The following is a 21,252-nucleotide window of genomic DNA, read 5'->3' as shown; positions in this document are numbered from 1 at the left end:
GGTGGGGGTGGGGGGGCAGCCAGAAGCCAACCAGCCAGGCTACAATAGTTAGGGCTTTGGCAAAACTCAACCATGTAGCCAGAAACACTGTTGTACCGTACCTGCAGAATAAAATTCACCTGCTGTAATGCTGCCAGTTTGTTTTCATACAAGTGTAAGAAAGGTGGGAAAAGCTACAGAGCCAGTTATTAGGAGCCTACAATAAATTATAAACAAACTAATTGTAACAAAAAAGACACTAAAATGTCAGAAAATTTCAAACTGAGCATCATTTGATTTGATGAAATGTCCAGGACTCTGCCATGCGGCCTAATTCTAATTGAACCATTTCAAGTTGTGATTCTGGTTGTCAGACACTGATTCCTTCTGCTTTGGGATTTGTCATCATTACCGCTGTGAGCCTAGTCACAACACATTATGTTTTCCATCACTCGTTTGCCAGTGTATAGCCAGAGCACAAGCTAGCAATGAGTTGCTGTGTGGTCGTCTGTGAGGTCAAAGCCAAACACAGAGCGGGCTGATTTCAGTTTAATGAGCTGAGGGGGATGGGTGGGGGTCAAGCCAAGCAGAGGTTTCAGCAACAGAGCATTTTTTGGAAAACATCAACAAGACTCAATCCAGAGATTAGTCTTTGCCATAAAACCAAAGCCAGCTGCCTGATTAGACTAAATACAAGTGTATCAATCATTACTATCAACACGTTGACAAATCTGTGTGTTGTATTTGTTAATGAGGAGTGTGATTCCACTGTGACGAATGAACAATTTGAAAGGGGAAAACTAATCAAAAGATTAAATAACTTCTGTCCCTAAAACAATATTGGTGTAGAAGAGAGGGCAAACATGAATCAACATTCAATACAAAATACATAAATAATCATTCATATATAACTAACCCAAAAATAAGGTTTGGCAAATTGTTGGAAATAAAAGTTAAAATACTGGAATTGTCAAAAAGAAATTTGGAAATCTTCCCAAATAATTGCATCACAGCACCGTTCATGCTGCTAGCTCATGGTATAATGTACTGTAATAGCATGAAGCCGAAGCTTGTCAGAGAAAAATAAATCCAAGAAAAATAAAATCACTGAATTAAGGTTAAGCATATTCAAACGTCATGCAAGATAAACAACAAACACACACATGGAAACACAGACTCACACAAAGACACACACACACAGACCCAGCAGCAGCCCAATGCGCAAACGGCCACTCTTATCCAACAGTACCTGCTCAGCCAGTTTCCCTAACCTGTTGGGCTGACGGGACAGGGCAGGACAGATAAATAAAGATATATATATATATATTTATATACATGGACACACATGCACACACAACAAACACTCACACATTAAAAAAAAATCACCAGGGATTGGAGAAACAAATAAAAAGAGGACAGAAAAATGGATGAGCAGTCAAACTTCGGAACAGCTCTGTGCATCGTTCAAAAATCTTAAGTCTACGGAGCCTCAAAAACTCCACAAAAGTCTAAAAAGGTTATAATCACATCAGATTATACTGTTAGTTAAATAATCAAAATATAATGTAAAATGAAACATAAAATTTTAAACCCGTAATTATTTTCTTTAACATCAAATTAGTCGGTAAAAGTTACATTCCTGTGTTTTTTCCCTTTTTTCAAATCAGTTGATAGAATAAAATTTTCAAGTTTTTTACTGGCTCATTGTTGCCAGGTAAACTAAGTTCTGATTCGTGTGCACATGTGCACATCGCTGCGCAATCCTGTGTTCTTCACAAATTTCTTGGATGTTCATCTGAATCGTTGCATAGATTTTCTAGCCAGTATGTTTTACCCCTAAAACATTGATCATCATGGACTCTGGACCTCAACCCACCCAACCCTCCTCCTCCCACAGCCACTTACCTGCAAACAGATCGCTACATTCACCCTGCAGCCAAAGGTGGTGCTGACAGCGCGTGGAGAAAGCCCCAAGTCTTTGAAGATCTTTGAGAAGGACTGAGTAAGTGCTATGCGGGGCCTCTCCTCTGCTACCACCATGCACGTACGCACACAAGACAGGTTCACATTTCGCAACTGGAGATTGAAAAAAAAAAAAGGAAAAATACAAACTGAATAAATTGAGAAACAAATTATTGTAATAACATAACATTCTTTCTCAGTTCTCAGTTACATGATACCATTCAACAACTGAAGTGACAAACTGACCCGCAGTGCTTCTGTCTGTGAACCCAGGCCCTTGGTGCACATCTCCATGACTGAATACGAGCAGAAGGTGACTCGCACTTTGTACTGACTGACGGCAGCAAGCCAGAGAGACGCATTACTCTCCAGCTCCAGAGGGGGAACCAGGATGGACTGGTGGCCTGAGTAGACACTAAAACAGAGAGAGATATGCCGTCAGAGAGGCTGAGTGGGAACACACAGACAAAGAAAAGGTTGTACCAGCCACTAACACGGGCTCTTTAACTCGTACGATACTATTTTTGGTTTTGCCATCATTCATTGTTCAGAGCCTTTTGGTTTACCTGCACAGGCACCAGAGAGCAAAGCCGAGGCCGCAGTAAGGGTCCAGACAGATGGCGATCTGCCGGGAAGGGTAGAGTTCACACTGGAGTTTGATGGAGCGACACAAGGCACTGGTGGCAGCGTGAGACATCTAGAAGAGATGATATGACACACATACGCATGTTTTATGTATCAGAACTGGGTCAAAGATTAAATTTCAACTTTAAAACAACACCTTTCATGGTTTCATTGATCCACTCTTTCACACGTGGACATGAACAAACCCCTCTTTGAATAACCTCCAACTGTGTGTAAATGTGATGAGGATTAGCCAATACACACACTTTGTCTTGTATTTTGCTTGTAATGATAGTAGCCATCATTGTTTATTCGTGTTCTCTATCTCCTGAGAACAGGAGGTAAAATAATAATATATATTGAAGTTGTGCTATGAGGAGTAAAGAAAGGCTGGTAACATCCTGACATGAGGGCTGCACCCTGTTGAGTACTCAGGTGACACATCTCCTTCAACATACTTTGACCCCCGCTAGGATGCCTGTTGTAGACACACTGAAGTCCAGGTAAGCTAACATCTCTGGGGTTGGGGGCTTGTACATCTGGGGACTCTTCTTCCTGGGGAGGTCATCTGGAAAACGAATAAAGGGAGAGGAGGAGAGTTTTAAATGCAGACATGTAAATCAAAGATCATCTTTCTATACTTAAAAATCAGCTCTTTGGAGATGAAAGAAGAACATAAACTGAAGACCTTAGTGTGTTTGTGTGTGTGTGTGTGTGTGTGTGTGTGTGTGTGTGTGTACACAATTCACCTGTGTCTAGCACCATGGGCCAGCTCTTAATGTCCACAGCAGCAGCAGCTTCTTTGGATTTCAGCAGCTTCATTATTGCTTGGGTGGTCAGGATACACACCGACTTACTGACCTTTAACACACAGATATTACAGTATTACTACATATACAGTATTTCATATTACTTTAATTGTTCACACAATTAATGTTGAAAAGAAAAGCAACTTTCAGAGAGCAGAGCTGACTGTGTATTTCATCGAGCTTGTTATATTTTATTGTGTATATACACCAGGTTTAATGATGGTAATGACTGTGGTGAGAAGAATTAAATGAGCTTCTCGACGCAGCTCAGCGTGTTACCTCAACAATCATCTTGACAGTTGGCAGGGTGGTGGCCAGGTTCTGGGGGTGTGGGGGTCTGACAGTGACTGGCACACAGCCAGCGTACAGGCAGCCGTAGAAGGTGGCAATCAGGTCAATTCCTGCACATAAATGTTTGTATATAACAGGGAGTTGTGTGTGATTATGATTAACAGACAAACTTACAACTGCAGGAAGGGTTAGTGTAGAAACACCTGTAATTCTGTGCTCTAAGGGACAGAACTGAAAGGACAATTAGCACAGTAGCAGCAGCAGGTCTTACCTGGCGGGTAGACGAGTGCTACATGGTCTCCAGTGTTTAGGCGTCCCATCAAAGCTGCGGCCACCCGCTCTGCCCGCTTGTGCAGCTGCAGACAGGAAGCTGTACTAGCCACCGTGCCCTGAAGAGCAAAAGATAAGAACACAAGTTACATTTATCTACACGGCTATCTATGTTGAACAGATATAAAGGTTATAAGTTTAAAGAAGGGTGTTCTTTATCATCTGTAAGATTCATCAAACTTCAGATGGTTTAAAATAGTTGACATTGCATGACAATATTTCATTTAGTGAGGTAGTAAATTTTTATCTGTATCACCCTTCTTAATTCAATTCATGGTAAAGAGATGGTGGACAAAAGTAGTACCTTAGCATTGAGAACAATGAACAGAGGATGGTCTGGAGTAGCCTGAGCTCTCCATTGTAGCACGTCCTGTATGTAAAGGAACTATAAGAGAGAGACAGAAACACGGGTTTAATTACAGAGGAATCAAATTCTCACACAGCAAAGTCAAGACACATCGAGACAATGATGACTCATTAAAGAAACTGTGTGTAACCTGATGGAGTATAATGGCACATGGTGTGTTTTTTGTAAATGAAAGATAGATCTGATGGGTCACAGTATATGTGAAGCTGAAAACAGTAATGGGTTTAATGCATGATAGAAGAGGAATCTGATTTACACAAAACCTGTGTTCATTCAGGCAGATTTTTGTCACAGCAGGAAGTCAAACCCATGTCCTCTCCATCAGCTGTGTGTATTTCAGATTTCAGATCCTTACCTGTGTCTGCAGTGAATGTGTTGAGGTGATGAGTGGGTGAAATGAGGATGACCATCTACCTTACGTGCCTGGTCATTGTCCTCCAGTTGTGCCACGTCTCTCCCACAGGCTTGTGCTATCCTCTTGCCTGCTACCAGGTTGCCTACTATCATAGAAGCAGGACCGACCTCTGTGCAGCACAAACCAGATCATCAATATCATCGTACATGTACTTTCATAAACATAAAAGTAAACACAGCAATAAAAAAATTAAGAAATTAAGTAAATGAAGTCTTCATGCTACATTTGTTTCTAAACCTGAGCACTGCTGGTGGTCTACCTGGCTGTTTTTGTCTTGGCTTGGGCAGGTTGGTGACACAAGTGTGAGGGCACATGAGGACATTGCAGGGGTGCAAGGCACCCTCCAGGAAGCGCTGTTTGGTCTCAGATATATGGATGCCACCGAGAGGAGCCTTTGGAAGCGTGTTGGCAGGAACCAGAGCCAGGCAGTAAACCCCAACCTGGTGGATGCTGTCTATGGCCTGGAAACAGACAGGTAATACACACATAAAAAGGGGAAAATCAGCAAAGCTGTCAAGTAAATCAGAAGTTATCTTAATTTTACTCGATCTAAAAACGAATAATGTGAGCTTTGTGCAGTCGAGTTTTAGTTTTAGTAAGCACCCTAGGGGATGTTTTCACTTGCAATTATTCTTGTTTTAATATCTATGACTTTTATATGCATATGTAGATTATAAAATAAACCAAACCAAGACAAAAATATTGACTTTTTTCAGCTTTGAGTTGGACATTGTAAAGACAAACCATAAACATGTCACTCTTCTAATGGCAGTTTTTCAAAGCATGCAGTAAGCCTTGGCTGATTTCACCCTCCATCCTTCTTAGTAATACTACCTTCTTAGTAAATATATCTGATTTGCACTGAAAAACTGAGAAAACATCCAAACCACAGGTATAGTCCTCTAAATACAGTGTTATAAGGTGATAACATGTGAAAAACAGAGCACCTGAAGGACACGGCTCATCCATTGGAAGCTGTCTTCCTCAGAAGCATCCGGCCTCTGCTCTGCCACAACAACAATCCTCTCGTCATGCAGCACTGACACAGAAAACACTGCTATCCTGGAACACAATGTAAAACAACACTGTTAGAGCAAGACTGTACTCATTCAATGAAGCTGCTCAGTCACTGATGTGCTTTACATTGTCAGTAGAGAGTGAGACGGCAGTGATATGAAGAGAAGTGTATAGTTTTAAAATTCCTCTTTTACCTCCCCCTGTACACAAACTTCATGGGTTCGACTGCCAATGCTGTGGCAACTACGTCATCGGCATTGTGCCTCCGTCCACTGACCACCATCAGCCCATCCATCTTCCCCACAACAAACACAAGGCTGTCCTGGTGGGAAACAGAGTAAATGTATCATCAAAAGTCAAAAGTATCATCAACCTCTTTATATCTTTGAGCTGTCATGTTCTTACAGGGAAATAAACTTAATTTGTCGACAGATAATTGAATGATAATTAGCCCGGCCAAGCCATTCCCCAATTTTTTCTCCACTCATTGTGGTCTTGTATGAATTCGCTCTTGACAAATCTGATCTCAGGTCGCCATATAAAATATCAGTCTCTCCTTCACTGATTTCAAAGTGTAAAAATAAGACAGCTGTTTGTGTAAACTATCAACTAAATGTAGTTTCTTAATAAACATTGCTTTCATTGCAACTACAGTATATACTATCAAAGAAACCATTGACAACTGTTTTCAGAGAGGTCTGTGATTTATGTCAAATATCTGCCTGTTCTGTTAAGCAGACATGTAATTTATATTCATAAGCTTGTGCTGCCAGAAGTACAACACATCACCCCTGGGACGTTTGGTAGATTTGAGTTTTGTGTTTAAGACAGAGCTATAAGACAGACATCTAAGTAAAGGAAGGTTAAAAGATTGCATGTTAATGAGGTGGAACTTACTGGTCCCACAAAGCCCAGCAGTGAAGTCCTGCTGAAGGGTCTGTCACTGATGGGAACCCCAGATGATGTTACTGGGATGGTCTGCAAGAGACGTGCATGGATGAAGTACAGAAAAGACAAGTATTTGGAGAGATCAGCTTACTGCTTACTTTGACACATTTGAACAGTTCCAGAAATAAAACACTCACCTCAAAGATGTTCTTGGTCATGCCCGGGAGGCCATAGTAAGCTACACCAGTGCTACCTGAGCTCATGCAGATCTCTCCGACCTCATCTGTCTGACAGAGATAAGGTGTCCCCTCCACCCGCACCACACAAACCACAGCTGGAGACACACAATCATGACAGGAGGATCCGACGTCAGAACAATGAAATATCATTTAACATAAATCAGTTTTCTTATTCCTACTCAAGAGACCCTTAAGTTCCTAATGTGCAGCCATGAACACTATGATGCCATAATCACAGCCAGATCCTGCAGTCTGATCAGATCATCCATCTTCTCTACAGTATCTTTATCATAAGCGTTTTACTCATTAATGGCAGCAAACTGTTAATAAGTAGCACAGTGCACTGTACCTCCAGGCATGACCTGTCCCACATCCTGCACTGTAAGGACAGATAGTTTCTCCTCTGTGTCAACACGGATCACACTGTGGCTCAGCCCACCCATAGACAGCACCGCCTTCCCTGGGGGAGGAACACCCATTTCTGGAGGTCTGCAGGACACACACAGATTTTACACACAGAAACCAACACTGTCACTTCACTTCACTGTCCTCTTCATTTCTTCTGCCTTTCATAGTAAACAAACATTACCAATTTGTGACTCACAGTTTATATGGTTAGCTTGGTTCATAAACTATATCTCTAACACATGAAAAGGAGACAGATATGATTCTGATAGAATTGATGAGCATGCGAATTTGTGAGATGTAGACTCTCCATTACAACAATTCTATACTCATATATATATCTTAAAACAAAAGGTGTTTCTAACTTTAAAAAATAGAGCCAGCTTCTGTATTTACAGCATGTGTTTTTAGTCCGTCTGTCTGTCATCCTAATTGTTCCTCCATAACTGAGGCCTGTGATCAGCAGAGAGCTGTGAAATCCTACAGTTCATCTCTGTGATAAAGAAGCACAAATCCCCCTCCTCTCCCTGCAGGATCCAGCTGATGTTGCAAACGCAGTGTGATATAACAGCGCAGCAATGCAAAGCAGTGGCAGGTTGCTTTGTTCTCATAAGATGCAGTAACAGCAGCTCACCTGCGGATGGCGACAGTCATGGCCTCCGAAGAGCTGGCACATGGACAGATCACCTCAGGTCGCAGCCCACGTGCCTGGAACACATTGAGGAAGGCATCGCAGGAAGATATCGACCCTGTGGTAGCACACACACACACACACACACACACACACACACACACACACACACGTATATACAGTCAGATAGATATATAAATGCAAACAAAATAAATCTTGTGGCTTCAGGGTGTTTAATAAGGTTATTTAATTAAATGAGAATCTGCAGGTGCACTCACATGGGTTGGCTCCGTCGGCTACAATCAGCATGCGCAGTGAGCTCAGGCTGATGTCTCTCTGGTCTCTCTGAGCCAGCAGAGACCAGTGCATGTCCCTCGATTTCACCACTGCTACCCGCGCTGTACGGAGGACACGAAGACAAGGAGACAGGCTGACAATGGAATCATCCAATCAACACCTCTGTCACCCAGCTTGACTGCCAATCACAGATCACGCAATCTGATGGCAAATAGCGCCATGGTCTGACTCGGTTACCAACAGGTGACTCAGCAGAGCTCAGACCAGAAAGGAGTTGAATCTTATTCAGCGCTGCAGGCCTCTTGTCCTCGACCTCCACTGGGTTAATACAACTGAACTAGAAATCAATGATTCAAAAAAAACTATTGCTTTAATCCATGCACCCTCTCAAATGTACAATGAAAATCAAAACTGTTATGAGAAACAGACTCTCTCTGGAATATAACTTGTACACGTTTACAGACACTTACAACAAGAAGAAAATGTTGGATAAGCCATCGCCATCCAGCAAGCTACCATTGTATTTTTCTCAAGGAACTTTCTTGTAAAAATGTATGTGTGCTACTTTTTAAGTGTGATATAATGCACTACAACAAGTGTTGTGATTTCCCATAATGAATAACAATAACAAACGAGATAACCCTAAAATTTATATAAAGCTCAGTTGGTTTCCCTGTGCTACATCCCTCTTCAAAGGGCTGAGATGCTGCGAGCAGAGTTACAGTGAAAAGTGACAAATGCCGAGGGGAACTGACTCTTACCTTTGTATGTGTGAACCTTCTGTATCCAGGAGAGGGGGTTGACTTTCATCAGTGAGTATGGGATGCTGATCACGTGCATCCTGTTCATGACACTCTGCCATGAAAACAGAAAAAAACATCAGATAAGCACCAAAAATATATCGAAGTGCATTACACCCACACAATGTCACTGCAAACAAACTTATCTGAGTATAAAATAAGCATGTTGGTGCTTCTACTACAGGTTATGTATGAACTCTATGTAAATTCCATGGCATGTTCGGAACGGGTTAATAAAAGTTGGGTTGACTATGTATTGGAAGAAACCAAATTTTTATTCAAAGGTCTCAAACTCTTGAGTTATCAGACAAGATGTCCATCAGGACTTCATTAGTTTGAATGAATTTACATATTGAAATAGCCCTCATAGGGAAAAAGTCGGTCAGATGACTCAGATCTCCTCTATTTCCAATTATATAACCATCCTATTAGCTTTACCAGGGAGTTTAAGACCACTTACAGTGAGAACACCATGCCATAATCCTGCTTCCCTCTTGAAATCCAGGACATTGGTTATGGTTTCAGCTGCAAATCAAAAAGAGGATTTTGCCAAGGTTAGGGGGGGGGGGGCAAAAAGCGTTTAAGACATTTAATCAACATTCCTTTTCTTCACTTGCACAATCATACTTCATCCTATTCCAATTTTCTTAATAAACCCTGACTGTAGCAGCACTGGCTTGAGAGAAGCACTAAACTAAGTTTCAGAAGCAGACCTGGGGTATCTCAAGGGGCTACTGGTGCAGTTAGAAGTTATTTAGAGCAAAACTGTGACACTGGAGGAGAGGAGGTGCCTTACGTTCTCTTTCTTTTTATGCAGACCTGACCCAGGTCTGACGCAAACACACATAGCACACTAGGCAGCTGTGTTTATCAAACTAAACTGTAATTATACTCTGATAGGATCTGTGAACAACGCAGAGGGGAATTCTATAATATCAGAGATTAAAAATAAGTGTCTTCAATGAATGTGCTCTGTGTTATCTAATCTGAAGTATGAATAAAAAAAGAAATTGCATAATCCTACTAAAGCTGGTCTCTCTTTCTCTCTTTAGCATATGTTAACATCACTAACTGGATGGTTTTCTCCATGTCAGAGGAATGAATAAATGATGGAGAAGACACAAGGCAGGTGAAAAGTAAATACAGAGTGTCCTCTTCACCTTCAGTGTAGCAGCAGGCCTGTGTGAGGGCGTGACAGTGAGCCAACATGGCTGAATGGGACACTGTGATCCCCATGGTGCTTCCTTCCTTGCTGGTTTTATACTAGATGTAAGAAACAGAAAAACATTTAAACAGCTTCATTCCAAAAAATTAGATATGAATTATATGAAAAAGAAGACTACCTAAGAATTAATCTATCTTTTTTTTACTGGTAAGATCAATGAAACCACACTTACTTCTATGTAGGCTATGTCATTACTGGCTTCACGTATTGGAGGATGCCAATCTTTCGGAGGCTTCACAACATGTTTTCCATCTGTCACAAACCACAGCAACCGCGGCCAGCCTGCAGAGACATAGACATGAAACCAGTTCAAACCAACTGAAACTATACAGACAGAGCCTCAAAATGAAAATAAAACAGGCTGTACCTTTGAAAGTGGCTACCTCCCCAGTTTGTGCTTTGGGCAGGCCTTTCTGACAAGCATCAGTGGTCAGTGCCAACGTGACACCACAGCTGCCCAACAGAAAGCCAATCTGTTGACTTCCTGCATCCTGGGGGACCAAAGAGAATAAAAACTGAGGTTCATACTGGCAAACTTCGGAAAATAGTATCTGTCACACAATGATCAACTATTAAGAACAATACAATTTAGAACAAGAAAGCTTTAAGAAGAGATGCTCTGAGAGAATGTGGGAATTGTAACAGGGAGAGAAAGAAGGACGATGGCTGCATCTTACATCAAAGCACCAGCAGGTGAGAAAAAAAGAGTGATGGCCAATTATTAAAAACTCTACTGCTGAGCATCAAAGCCCGATCGTAGCAGGAATGAAACCCAAGATCTGACGCGCGCTCACTCATATTTGATTGGCTGTGCAAATTAGCTTACAGCTAGACTCATGCTGAGCAAACCGTACTGTGCAGAAAGGCAAAGAATTGTGGGAGATGCTGGGTGGGAGAATGTGGCAGAGAGACAGAGACGTAGAACGGGAGTACAGAAAAAGAAAAAGAAAAAGAAAGAAAGAAAGAAAGAAAGAAAGAAAGAAAGAAAGAAAGAAAGAAAGAAATGTGATTTGGCAGAGCTAGTGAATGCCTTTCTGACTCCTGAGAACAGTTGGCCTGTGATCTAATATTTTGACTGGAATTACACATCATTTCACCTTACTCAAATCTCATTAATTACAGCACAGCGTCTGCCAACAGCATGCTTATAAAGGGCAATCAAGAACAGGTATTAATATTCAGCCTGTGTAACCAATGAGCCTGAATTTGTAAGGATGTGCAAGGAGCCACAATGCATTATAACACTCTGCAATTAGAACATTTAAAAGATAATGCTGGCACAATTATAGTCGCGCAACAGATAACCAAAAACTAGATGTTGTTTGGGACAAACAGATATTCAGGAATGTAAGAATAAATCACAAATATCCACACTGGGACAACATAACCATCAAACTGGGCATGTCATGTCTACACTTCAATCATTGAGGGGTCAATTGTCCAGCAGGGGTCACTACTGCTCTTCACTGGTTGTATTGATCAGCAATATAATGTGAAAGTCCCAGGAGACAGTATTTTGTTTCTGCCTTTACCTTTCTGGTCAGCGGTACTTCGATAGGCACAGGTACCAGCTCTGCCAGGAGACAGCCGTAGAAGGCCACCATGAACATCACTGGATCGTTGTTGGGGAAAACAAGTGCAACCTACGGGGTATCAGAAACACAACATGTCAAATGATATGTTATACAGTTTCTGATTTATGTAAAGATAAAGAAAGCAAAGAGCACAGTGTGTAGCAACTTTGTAGCCAAAAAAAAAAAAAAAATTGCTTCCCCTCACAAGTAATGATATGATGATATTGTGTTCGTAAAGACCAAGAAAAAAACAAACATGCCAACTTATTGAAAATGGAGCTCTGAAAAGCAGCACTCTAAATGATAAATTATGATTTATGATTAAAAAAAAAAAAAAAGTTCAAGATATTGCATCTTTAACCGTGAGATAATTTTACTGTTGCACTTGGTGAATATTGTGTTAGGAGCATCAGCCACACACCTAAACAACAGAGAATATAACATGCAACTGACCACCACAACTCATGACTTACTCTGTCTCCAGGCATAAGCAAAGGCTCATTCCTGGTGCTCAGCTTGTTAAGAAGAGTATAGGCCAGTTTCTGACTGCGGGTCCACAGTTTACCTACAGAGGTGAACACACACTGTAAAATATTTCCTTGGATTTAACAACTCCAGACAGTCGAATTAACATTCAAACACATAACAGCTTAGTCTGACAGGAGATAACAAAATGGGATATGCAGAGACAGACACTTCCTTGTTGATCCGTACATTGAAAACCACCAAGATTAGATGACAAAAGGTGATTTTTGTTTTTCCACTGTTAATTCTGGACCAATCATCCACAAGTTGATACCTACCATAAGTGAGTGTGTAGACTGGCTTGCCAGCATTGTCAAGTGCCGTCAGACAGGGACTCTTGGGCTGAGTCGTCCCCCACCGCTGTAAGGCTGCTGGCAAGGAGGGAGGCCAGTTGGTGACCACCCCGAGAGGCTCTCCTTCCAGGGGACTCATCTGCTGGCCTTCTGGCTTTGGCTGGTTAGGATCTGGCTGCTGGACTAAATATATGAGGAAGAGAATGGAACTTCAGTCTGAGGGTGAATTCAGTAGACAATATGTGCAACAAAGCAGGATAAACTCCTTGTGTAGAAGTGCCATGCAAGCTCTTTGAGAAAGAGTCTGTGTGTCTGATTTTGGTTGAGAGATTTACATAGAAATGGTACATTTTTGCATTATACCGCCCTTTTAAAGGAAGACAGGGTAATAAAGGAAGTGTGGGACTGAAAGGCAATGAGATGGGAGTGATGGAAGAGGAAAAACAGAGTTTAAAGGTGAGCTGTGTTCTGTCCTTATCAGTTTCAGTTGCCTAAGACAGCAATTCCTGAGAAACTTGGAGCTACAGCTTTTTAAAAAGGCACAGGTTTCTCTCTTCCTTCTAGCACCCTACTTGCTCTTTGATTTGACTTTCATCTCACTGTCGCTATTCTCGCTTCACACTCACCTGAACTTTCTGATAAGTGGGATTCAGAATTGTTTAACTGAGCTGGCAAGATGGATCCCTGCCAAATAAAGCACCTCTATCAGGAACAGATAGTGTTCGGTCAGGTTCCATTTCAGCTTTGTGTGTGTTTTTCTCCTCACACCAAGCAGACCACCAAGGCCTGCCATGCCACAGCCTCAGTGCCAGAGTCAGGGAAGCCTTACAATCACCTGCTGATGTGTTACTATTCCTGCTGCTTTTTCATTTTCAGTGTTTATTCAGCCTGGCAGAGAACCACCCAAAACCCATGATGGGCTGGTTGGAATAGAGGAAATGGTTAGACAAGGCTGGTCCAGTGTTTGTGTGTGTGTGTGTAGTGTGTGTGTGTGTGTGTGTGTGTGTGTGTGTGTGTGTGTGTGTGTGTTTCTGTACCTAGAATTCCCTAACCACTCCTTTCCACACCTGGTGGTCTCAGCTCCGACAAGAGACAAAATGATAACCACTGATCTAAAAATGTAGCTCAACTGTTGATTTGAGAGGCGTGGTGAGGTCAATGTGACATTTTTGTCTCTGCTGTAACAAGAATTTCATCAATAACCAATAGTGAAACTGCAAAAATCCAGTGATGCCAAAAACAAGGTCAGCCGATGTACTTGTCATCAGCAGAAGGGTTTGTGTAAAATCCAGCATTTAACTGCTGAAGGCTCTGATCAGGATGCTTGTCACATACCATGAAGAGGAACGCTTTTTTCCCATGATTTATTGATTTTATAAAAGTAATGTAATTATTTCCAGGCCAGCTTACCATCCAAAAGCTCCTCAAAGTCGTCCACAAAGAACTCTCGCAGTGGCGGTCGCTTCGGTCTCTTCAGAGTGTTGAGCAGCTGCTGGATTTTGGAGGAGACGCGGCTGTTGACTGGAACACCTACACAATGAGATTGGAGGGAATGAAGAAAACGGTAGGGGGGAAATAAAAATGGCAAGACAAAGGTATGGAGAGACATACAGACATGGAAAGGAAGAATATCAGGGTGGAAATGATGTATGGAACAGGTGGGAGGGGATACAGTAGAGAAAGACATGTGGACAGACAGATTGAGACAATGATGAGGTAAGGACAGGAAATGGATGAGGGAAGGACAGATAAGAAAAGAAAAGAGAAAAGGTCAGTATGGTGTTCTAATGGGACACAGAGGACAACCAGCTGTCACTCACACTGTGGCAAGACAACAAAACAGTGGACCACGAGGTCCTGAACAGTCACCTGGAGGTCAAAGGTTATAGTCTTTCAGTCAGGTTACACTCTAGAATCACTGAAACACCTCACAGGCAAAATAAATAAGAAAACGAGGAGCAGCCTCGCCTGCTGCCTAGCAACAAAGATGTCCTTTCTGCACTAAGTGATTCATGAGGTGTCTCAAAAGGGGTCTGTTTTACATACACTTTGCAAAATCATACTTCTGGGAGGATAAAATCACCTACAGCTCAGTCAAGTTAAAATATATCTATATGTGTATGTTAGATGTGTATGTTAAAACGGATCTTTAATAAGCTTTTTACATTGCTGTGCATAAGAAAGCCGAACCAGAGCATACTCAAAAAGCATTACTGCAGAGACATGGACCTTTGTGAAGACATAATAACTTGAGCGACAGGAAAGGAGAGAGAACGAGAGAAACAACAGACTTGAAATGAGAGAAGGGGGAGGTGTGCAGTTAGATTTCCTTCACATTTTGGACACGTGCAGACTATAATCATCATCGGACATCATTTCCTCCATCTGATTTCATACTTAGTTTGGGAGGGGGGTGGTCTGTGTCAGACATTCCAGACAGCCACAGGAGACGAAGGCCACAGCTGCATGAAGCTTGCCTGATCTATCTTACTATAATAAGCCTGGCTCAGACAGACTCTGCCTCCTCATGTAGGGACAGATGTACTGGGAGTAGACTTGTGAGGGTCAGCGCAGCACCTGATGGGCCAATTAGAAAGCCCCAGACACATAGAACAACATCTGAGGGCCCTGAACCCCACCCACTCAAGGGCCTTGATCATTAATATCACAGCCAACCAGGGTCTGCATCTGATGATGACTATAATTAATGTTTTCATGATTTCATAATTTATCCACCCACAGCACTGAATCACTGTAGCAAACACTGGGTCTAGTTTAATTTGTGCATAAAATGCCACACCCGGTCTTCACCATAATACTACTGTACATGCATATATAGTAATAAGAACTGTATAAAGCAACAAACTAAAAGCATATCAAACATGGGAAGAAAAGATAAAACTGTTGTTATTCTACATTTTGTTTAATTTCAACAAATCCCATGAAATACAATAAGGTGTTTTTCTGACTTTCCAACCACACATAATTCTTAAAAAATGGTCCGAAACATCTGAGCACTGACAAACATTACTGAAATTGGAGTAAACACTGAACACCCCTGGATTAATACAGATTCAGTATGCTACAAAGTATTTACAGCAGTAGGAGTTGTATGTGGGATTGACTCAAGATAAACTACAGTGCCCATGTTCATTATAATGAAGGAACATGTCACCCAGTCCAACTGCATGGCTCTTTATTTCTTCTTTAGTATAGTTTTTGGACAACAATGGTGTGACTGAAAGCTTTCTGAGTGATGTCAGAAAATGAGAGCGTATGAGGAGATCAACATGAAAAGTTGTTATGGTGCCTAAAACTGCATTATTCACAAAAGTAATGAGAGGAAATCTGCCTGTTAGGATGTTAGAGTGCAGGATTAGCTGTTAGCTCCAGCCATCTGGTCAGAGCTCCAGATTTAATGCAGGCTGTGGATACTCCGACATTGAAACTACAGGAATAAACGTCAGTTTTAAGGTGAGACAGCTCAAACTGTTACTGTGTGTTGTTTGTTTACCTGTTTAGTGAATATTGCTAAGCCTCTGTGTTTAACATGAGTTTAGAGTTTCAGTTTGGAAGTCGGTGACAGTTGATAGTGGAGCAGACTGATGTGCCACATTATGCTTATAATTTTCCAAAGAAAAACATTAAGCAGGTGTGTGGTGTAAATAGTTTAACTAGTGAAAATGTCTATATATAAGCTGTTATGACACTGTGGAAGCGTGTTTTACCTCAATGCTGCATGCATATCGTTGATTGTTTGAAAACAGGACACCTGTCTCAGGCTTTTGATACAAAGTCAAAACGAGTTAGTAAGATTAATTATTTGTTAGTTTTGGTCTGTTCATGGGATTTGTTAGCAATAGGAATAATATAGAATATCACCAGGCAGCGCAGGGTGCACGCGCCATCACGAAATAACACACAGTGTCAGTATTCAACTACAGATAGAACCAAAGTCAATGTGTAGCCTGTTTTCTACAACCAACTATGAGTCAATATTAAATCGGCAGCAGTGCTAGACTGCTGCCATCAAAGAACCCACTGTGTGTCTACAGGGTAACAGTCTGGTGTCACAGAAAAAAGTCCTAGTGTCCCAGTGCAAGAGAGAAAACAAGTATGTCAACATGCTTATTATTCACATCTGCAAATGAGAAGTTACACCTGCCTCACACTATCTGCTTCAATGCGATCAATGTGAAGAGCATTTAGGTTAGACATAGCTTGAAGATGCTATAAATGCTTAAGCATTTGCAACACACTCAGCTATGCATGCACACACACACACACACACACACACACACACACACACACACACACACACACACACACACACACACAGGAATGTTATGACTGAATTCACTGTAGCTTTGCATATACTTTTGAGGAACACACATGGTTTGGTATAGGTATAGGCGAAGGCAGAAACACAAACACACACAAACATAAATGCACACGCAGCAGAGTGCACATGTAGCGGACTGCCATAAAGTTGGAGGAACAGTTATAAATACCATCCATTAAACTGAGGGATCCTTCACCTCTCCACTCACAGCCTGGAGGAGAGACACATCAGGATGTCAATGAAACAGTCCTACAAACTTTGTGTATATGTGAATGTGTGAGAAATCTACCAGCAGCCAGACGTAGGTGAGAGTGGGCTTATGAAAGACTCAGACAGTTGTTGTACCACAACAACAAAGATAGGATTATTTTTGTCATTTTCTTCAACCCATGTGGGAAAACAGGCTTAGGAGGTGTGGGTCATCTTGAATATCACAAAGCAAAATAGGAGAAAAAATAAAAATCCATAGATTTAACAACTTCCGTTCCTTTTCCGTCCACAGCCAGGTGACTGGTTCACCATTTATTAGCAGTGAAAGCCCAGACAACGCACACATATTCATAATGACAGAGGATAGACGGCAGGAAGGTGATAGCTCTGCTACAGCAGTGGACATTGGGCACTGATTCAAAGTAGCTCTGCTCAGCTCTGATGCTGAATGACTGAAGATGGACAAGTGACAGAAATACAGCGCTGCTTTTTATGGAATGGTCGACCTGATTGTCATCTATGGCAACTCTCTGTGGACAATAAACTTGGTGCAGTTACTGTGAGATCTATCTGAATGCATCATACACATCTACTGATAAGTACTAGTTAAACTGATTGAAAATGATTTCACGGGTTACTCATCTGTCCGCTAACAGTATCCACTGTCAATATCTGTGATGGCCCATCTGGGAAGTGTTGGCAGCGCTGAGTGAACACTAGACTAGATGCTGTATGAATGATGAATGATATTAATTTTAAGTACTGATTCACTAACAACATGACATAAACTGCACACAAGACTCCTGATAGTTTGGTTTACGACACACGTCTCAAAGACTTTTACCTTTCCATTTTAGGACTCATGTAAAACGATTTTCCTGTCTAAATCATTATTATTATCTATGAGTTCTTATTTGTTTAGGGGATAAAACATTAAGGAAGAAACATAGTGGATTTTTAGGGGGGTTGTAGAGGTGCACTGTTACCATGGCAACACAAGAGGGTCAGTCAGCAGCTTGTGCCAGTCTGACTAAGACAGAGGGACAGACAGCAGGGGAGAAAGTGAAAGGGAGGTGACTTTATTTTCTGAGTGGGTGCGTAAGTAGGAAACTCACCATCTGCAGTCTCCATGACGCTGGTGTGGTGGTTGTAGCCACGGGAAACGCCTCGCACCGAGGCCACCTGGGGCCGCTCCGCATGAAGCGAGGAGCGCTCCGACAGCCCTGTCACATCGGGGGGTGCTGAGTGGTTATCTGTGATGAGTCGGGTGTTGGGGGTTAAAAGGTCAAACGCCAGGCCTACTTTGGGCTGTTGCAACTATATAAAAAAGTAAGCAAATAAACTGATCTGACAGCTAAGGAATTTGATTGAGAGGCTAGGAGCTTTTTTGTCATCTATAAGTGAAAAGTCTTTCACTGCGGAAGAATGTGTCCACATTTTACCTCCATTTTAACTACGTGCCAGGATAATGAATGAATGTTTCTATTCAACAGATACATTCCCCTCAGCAAGTACTGTATTCACAGGGAGCAAGATGTCTGTGTATTATGCTTAACAGGCAAGTCTGAGGACATTGTGATCGCTTCCATTTGCACTCCCTTTGTGTGCTCAAAAAGGACACCTCACAATCCATACACTCCCTGGCCACTTTATCAAGTGCACCTATACAACTGAAAGCAACTAAGTACAACACAAATATTACATTTACAAAGATCATAATGATTAGTTTTTGTTGAGACTGTCAGAGAGGTATTAATTCAACTATTTGTTTATTATTCAAGTCATAGTTAGTGGTGGTGTAGTACTGGACAGCACCATTTTGAATAATGTTTTAAATATGGATGTGTGGGGTCAGAAAAATATTAGAAACATTTCTAAATATTATGTAATCCAGTTCAACATCAATGCCAAATACAACCTCAATAATAAACATAGTGAAATTAACACCTCAGACAGTGTCAATCAAAAACATTATTATCCTTGTAAAGGTAGAATTCATGAGCTGTTGCAGTGGATTGCATTCGATTTTGGAACCAAAAACAACTGCACCCTGAGAAACTAAGGTTCTGTACATGTATAATACATGCACTGTATTAACTATATCCGGCTTTACTATCCATAAAACCCTTGAATGTTTCCCATGTATAATGGCCAACCGTCATGGCAGCCAGAATCAAGAGTTTGAGGGGGCAAGGAAGAGGGTGATATGGGAGATTTATTTACAGCTCCATGCAAAGGCAGTCACTGCTGCTACTTTATGACAGCAACCTTGAGGGAAGACGAGCTGGACAGAAATCATACAGCTCCATCCTAATAGGATATCGTTCTGCCAGCAACACATACAGACACACATGAACACACACACACACACACCATCTCACTTTGCTGCTGCTTAGAGACGGATGGAGATAAATCTACTGAATCTCATTAACTAGCTTGTGACACTCGAATGGCAACGAGGAACGAGTAGCTTTGAGGGGGAAGTGGCTGTGAGCCCTTTCACATGACTGAATGACAGTGAGAAGGCAGATGGAGACGACTAATTAGAAAGTCGTGAATTAAAACTCTGTTGCTTGTTCCCTTTTTCTTGTCTCATCAAGTGCTTTTGTGTATCTGGTGGGAGATAAGGTGTTGCCTGTAGCAGATGTGTAGGACACCTCTGTCTGTCTGCGATTAAGCTATAGTTATCCAAAAACAGCCTGAGCGACAAAGTACAGGTTCAGGTGCTGAAATCAGCAAATTTGAGACAATGGAAAAGTATAAAAATCTGACTCTGATTCATGTATATACAGAGATGGAAGAATTTAAAATCATACAGCTAAGCAGGGGGTTTTGCAGGCTTGTTTAGGGACTGTATTAGAATGTAATTTTACTGTGAAGGTTATCCCAGTGAAAACTTCCACCAGCACACTTGAATAGTGAGAATATTATCATTATTATCTCATTCTAGTTCTAAAATACCTTCCTATTTCAGCTCACAACCACACTAGATATATTTTTACAGTTTTCCAAAAAAGATGTTGAGAAAAATGTATTTACCTCTGCTAACAGGACGAGAGCGCTGCATTAATTAAAAAAGGGAAAAGAACATACTGATGGGCCAGCCGATATGTGATGGAGTGTGAAACTTTGTGAGTCACTGACCTAGCTGGGTGTGTGCCATAAGGTCGGCCAGTGCGGTAGCTGCTGCGTTGGCGTTGAGGGCTGCGTGGGCAGTGGTGTTGGTGGTGGTGACGGATCTCCCTCCCGGATGGGATGAGGTGGATGACGCGGAGGATGAGGTGGACGAACCCTGGATGACACGGTTAAACCAGTGCTCAACGGCTGGGTGGCCGTGGCCCTGGTAGGGCGTGGAGGTGGCCAGACGTCCCTGCCGGCGCAGCGAGCCCTCGTCTTCTGACGCTGAGGAGGTGTCTGTGTTTGACAGGTCAAGACAGGGCAGCGTCACAACAGTGGACAAGAACACGGGGCTGTCTCCAGGAAAAAAAAAAACAAGATGGCAAAATGTGGCAATGGAACTCTCAGGATTCAGATGATATGCTGATGACAAACTACTCTACTTACACATACAGGACATAGTATATATAATTCAGTGGGATGGCCAGATGATTTCAATGGAGATGGAAGTTAGTAAGCTGAGGGATGTTTGTTTCTAAATGTCTTATGGCTTCACTGGTAGAGGATGTCTTTGATACTTGACTGCCTGTAAAAACTGCCACACTAACACACAGGCACACTGCAACGATATGTGTACTACATAGTATAATAGATTTTTGCAACAAACAGGACAGAGTGATTCATATTTGTAGAGGACAGGGGAAGTGCAAACAAATTAGATGCTATGGGAAAACATGAGGTTGGAGGATAAAACTAACAAAGTCAGCTTTTCAAGAAAATGTTTTATTTATGGTAGAAATTATACCCGGTTGTACGCCTACTGTAGGTTCTTGGGTTTATGCAGCTATAAGAACTTACAAGTCTTGGCTATGTTGAACTACAGACCTACAGATGTTCTAGAAAAAAATTGTT

The 21,252-nt window shown here is 41.8% G+C and overlaps 1 protein-coding gene across 7 annotated transcripts in view; it reads right to left on the bottom strand.

Annotated features, from left to right (window-relative positions):
• The window catches only part of LOC111671510 (DIP2 acetate--CoA ligase A), an 81,170-nt gene that overhangs the window by 4,685 nt on the left and 55,233 nt on the right, over window positions 1–21,252 (bottom strand). The window contains exons 5-34 of one of the 7 annotated variants that reach the window (XM_087179936.1): window positions 20,368–20,637; window positions 18,339–18,476; window positions 17,183–17,224; window positions 14,082–14,201; window positions 12,657–12,854; window positions 12,327–12,418; window positions 11,812–11,922; window positions 10,647–10,770; window positions 10,452–10,561; window positions 10,215–10,317; window positions 9,515–9,579; window positions 9,016–9,109; window positions 8,236–8,355; window positions 7,961–8,075; window positions 7,271–7,410; window positions 6,880–7,016; window positions 6,692–6,772; window positions 5,989–6,116; window positions 5,725–5,839; window positions 5,037–5,238; window positions 4,777–4,886; window positions 4,300–4,380; window positions 3,937–4,054; window positions 3,654–3,775; window positions 3,315–3,426; window positions 3,024–3,133; window positions 2,508–2,638; window positions 2,188–2,356; window positions 1,885–2,055; window positions 1,229–1,258 (exon numbers count right to left, since the gene is read on the bottom strand). In XM_087179936.1, the coding sequence (XP_087036062.1) occupies window positions 1,229–1,258; window positions 1,885–2,055; window positions 2,188–2,356; window positions 2,508–2,638; window positions 3,024–3,133; window positions 3,315–3,426; window positions 3,654–3,775; window positions 3,937–4,054; window positions 4,300–4,380; window positions 4,777–4,886; window positions 5,037–5,238; window positions 5,725–5,839; window positions 5,989–6,116; window positions 6,692–6,772; window positions 6,880–7,016; window positions 7,271–7,410; window positions 7,961–8,075; window positions 8,236–8,355; window positions 9,016–9,109; window positions 9,515–9,579; window positions 10,215–10,317; window positions 10,452–10,561; window positions 10,647–10,770; window positions 11,812–11,922; window positions 12,327–12,418; window positions 12,657–12,854; window positions 14,082–14,201; window positions 17,183–17,224; window positions 18,339–18,476; window positions 20,368–20,637 (3,659 nt within the window). The remainder of the gene's footprint in view (window positions 1–1,228; window positions 1,259–1,884; window positions 2,056–2,187; window positions 2,357–2,507; window positions 2,639–3,023; window positions 3,134–3,314; window positions 3,427–3,653; window positions 3,776–3,936; window positions 4,055–4,299; window positions 4,381–4,776; window positions 4,887–5,036; window positions 5,239–5,724; window positions 5,840–5,988; window positions 6,117–6,691; window positions 6,773–6,879; window positions 7,017–7,270; window positions 7,411–7,960; window positions 8,076–8,235; window positions 8,356–9,015; window positions 9,110–9,514; window positions 9,580–10,214; window positions 10,318–10,451; window positions 10,562–10,646; window positions 10,771–11,811; window positions 11,923–12,326; window positions 12,419–12,656; window positions 12,855–14,081; window positions 14,202–17,182; window positions 17,225–18,338; window positions 18,477–20,367; window positions 20,638–21,252) is intronic. The other 6 variants (XM_087179937.1, XM_087179940.1, XM_087179938.1 and 3 more) reach the window with 6 other exon arrangements.

This window comes from Seriola lalandi, unplaced genomic scaffold (genome assembly GCF_002814215.2).
Source record: "Seriola lalandi dorsalis isolate HSWRI2012SDOR001 ecotype SW California unplaced genomic scaffold, Sedor1 jcf7180002054881, whole genome shotgun sequence".
Classification (NCBI taxonomy): domain Eukaryota; kingdom Metazoa; phylum Chordata; class Actinopteri; order Carangiformes; family Carangidae; genus Seriola; species Seriola lalandi.
The sequence above is the reverse complement of the archived record's forward strand: the minus strand, read 5'-3'. Positions and strand labels throughout refer to the sequence as shown.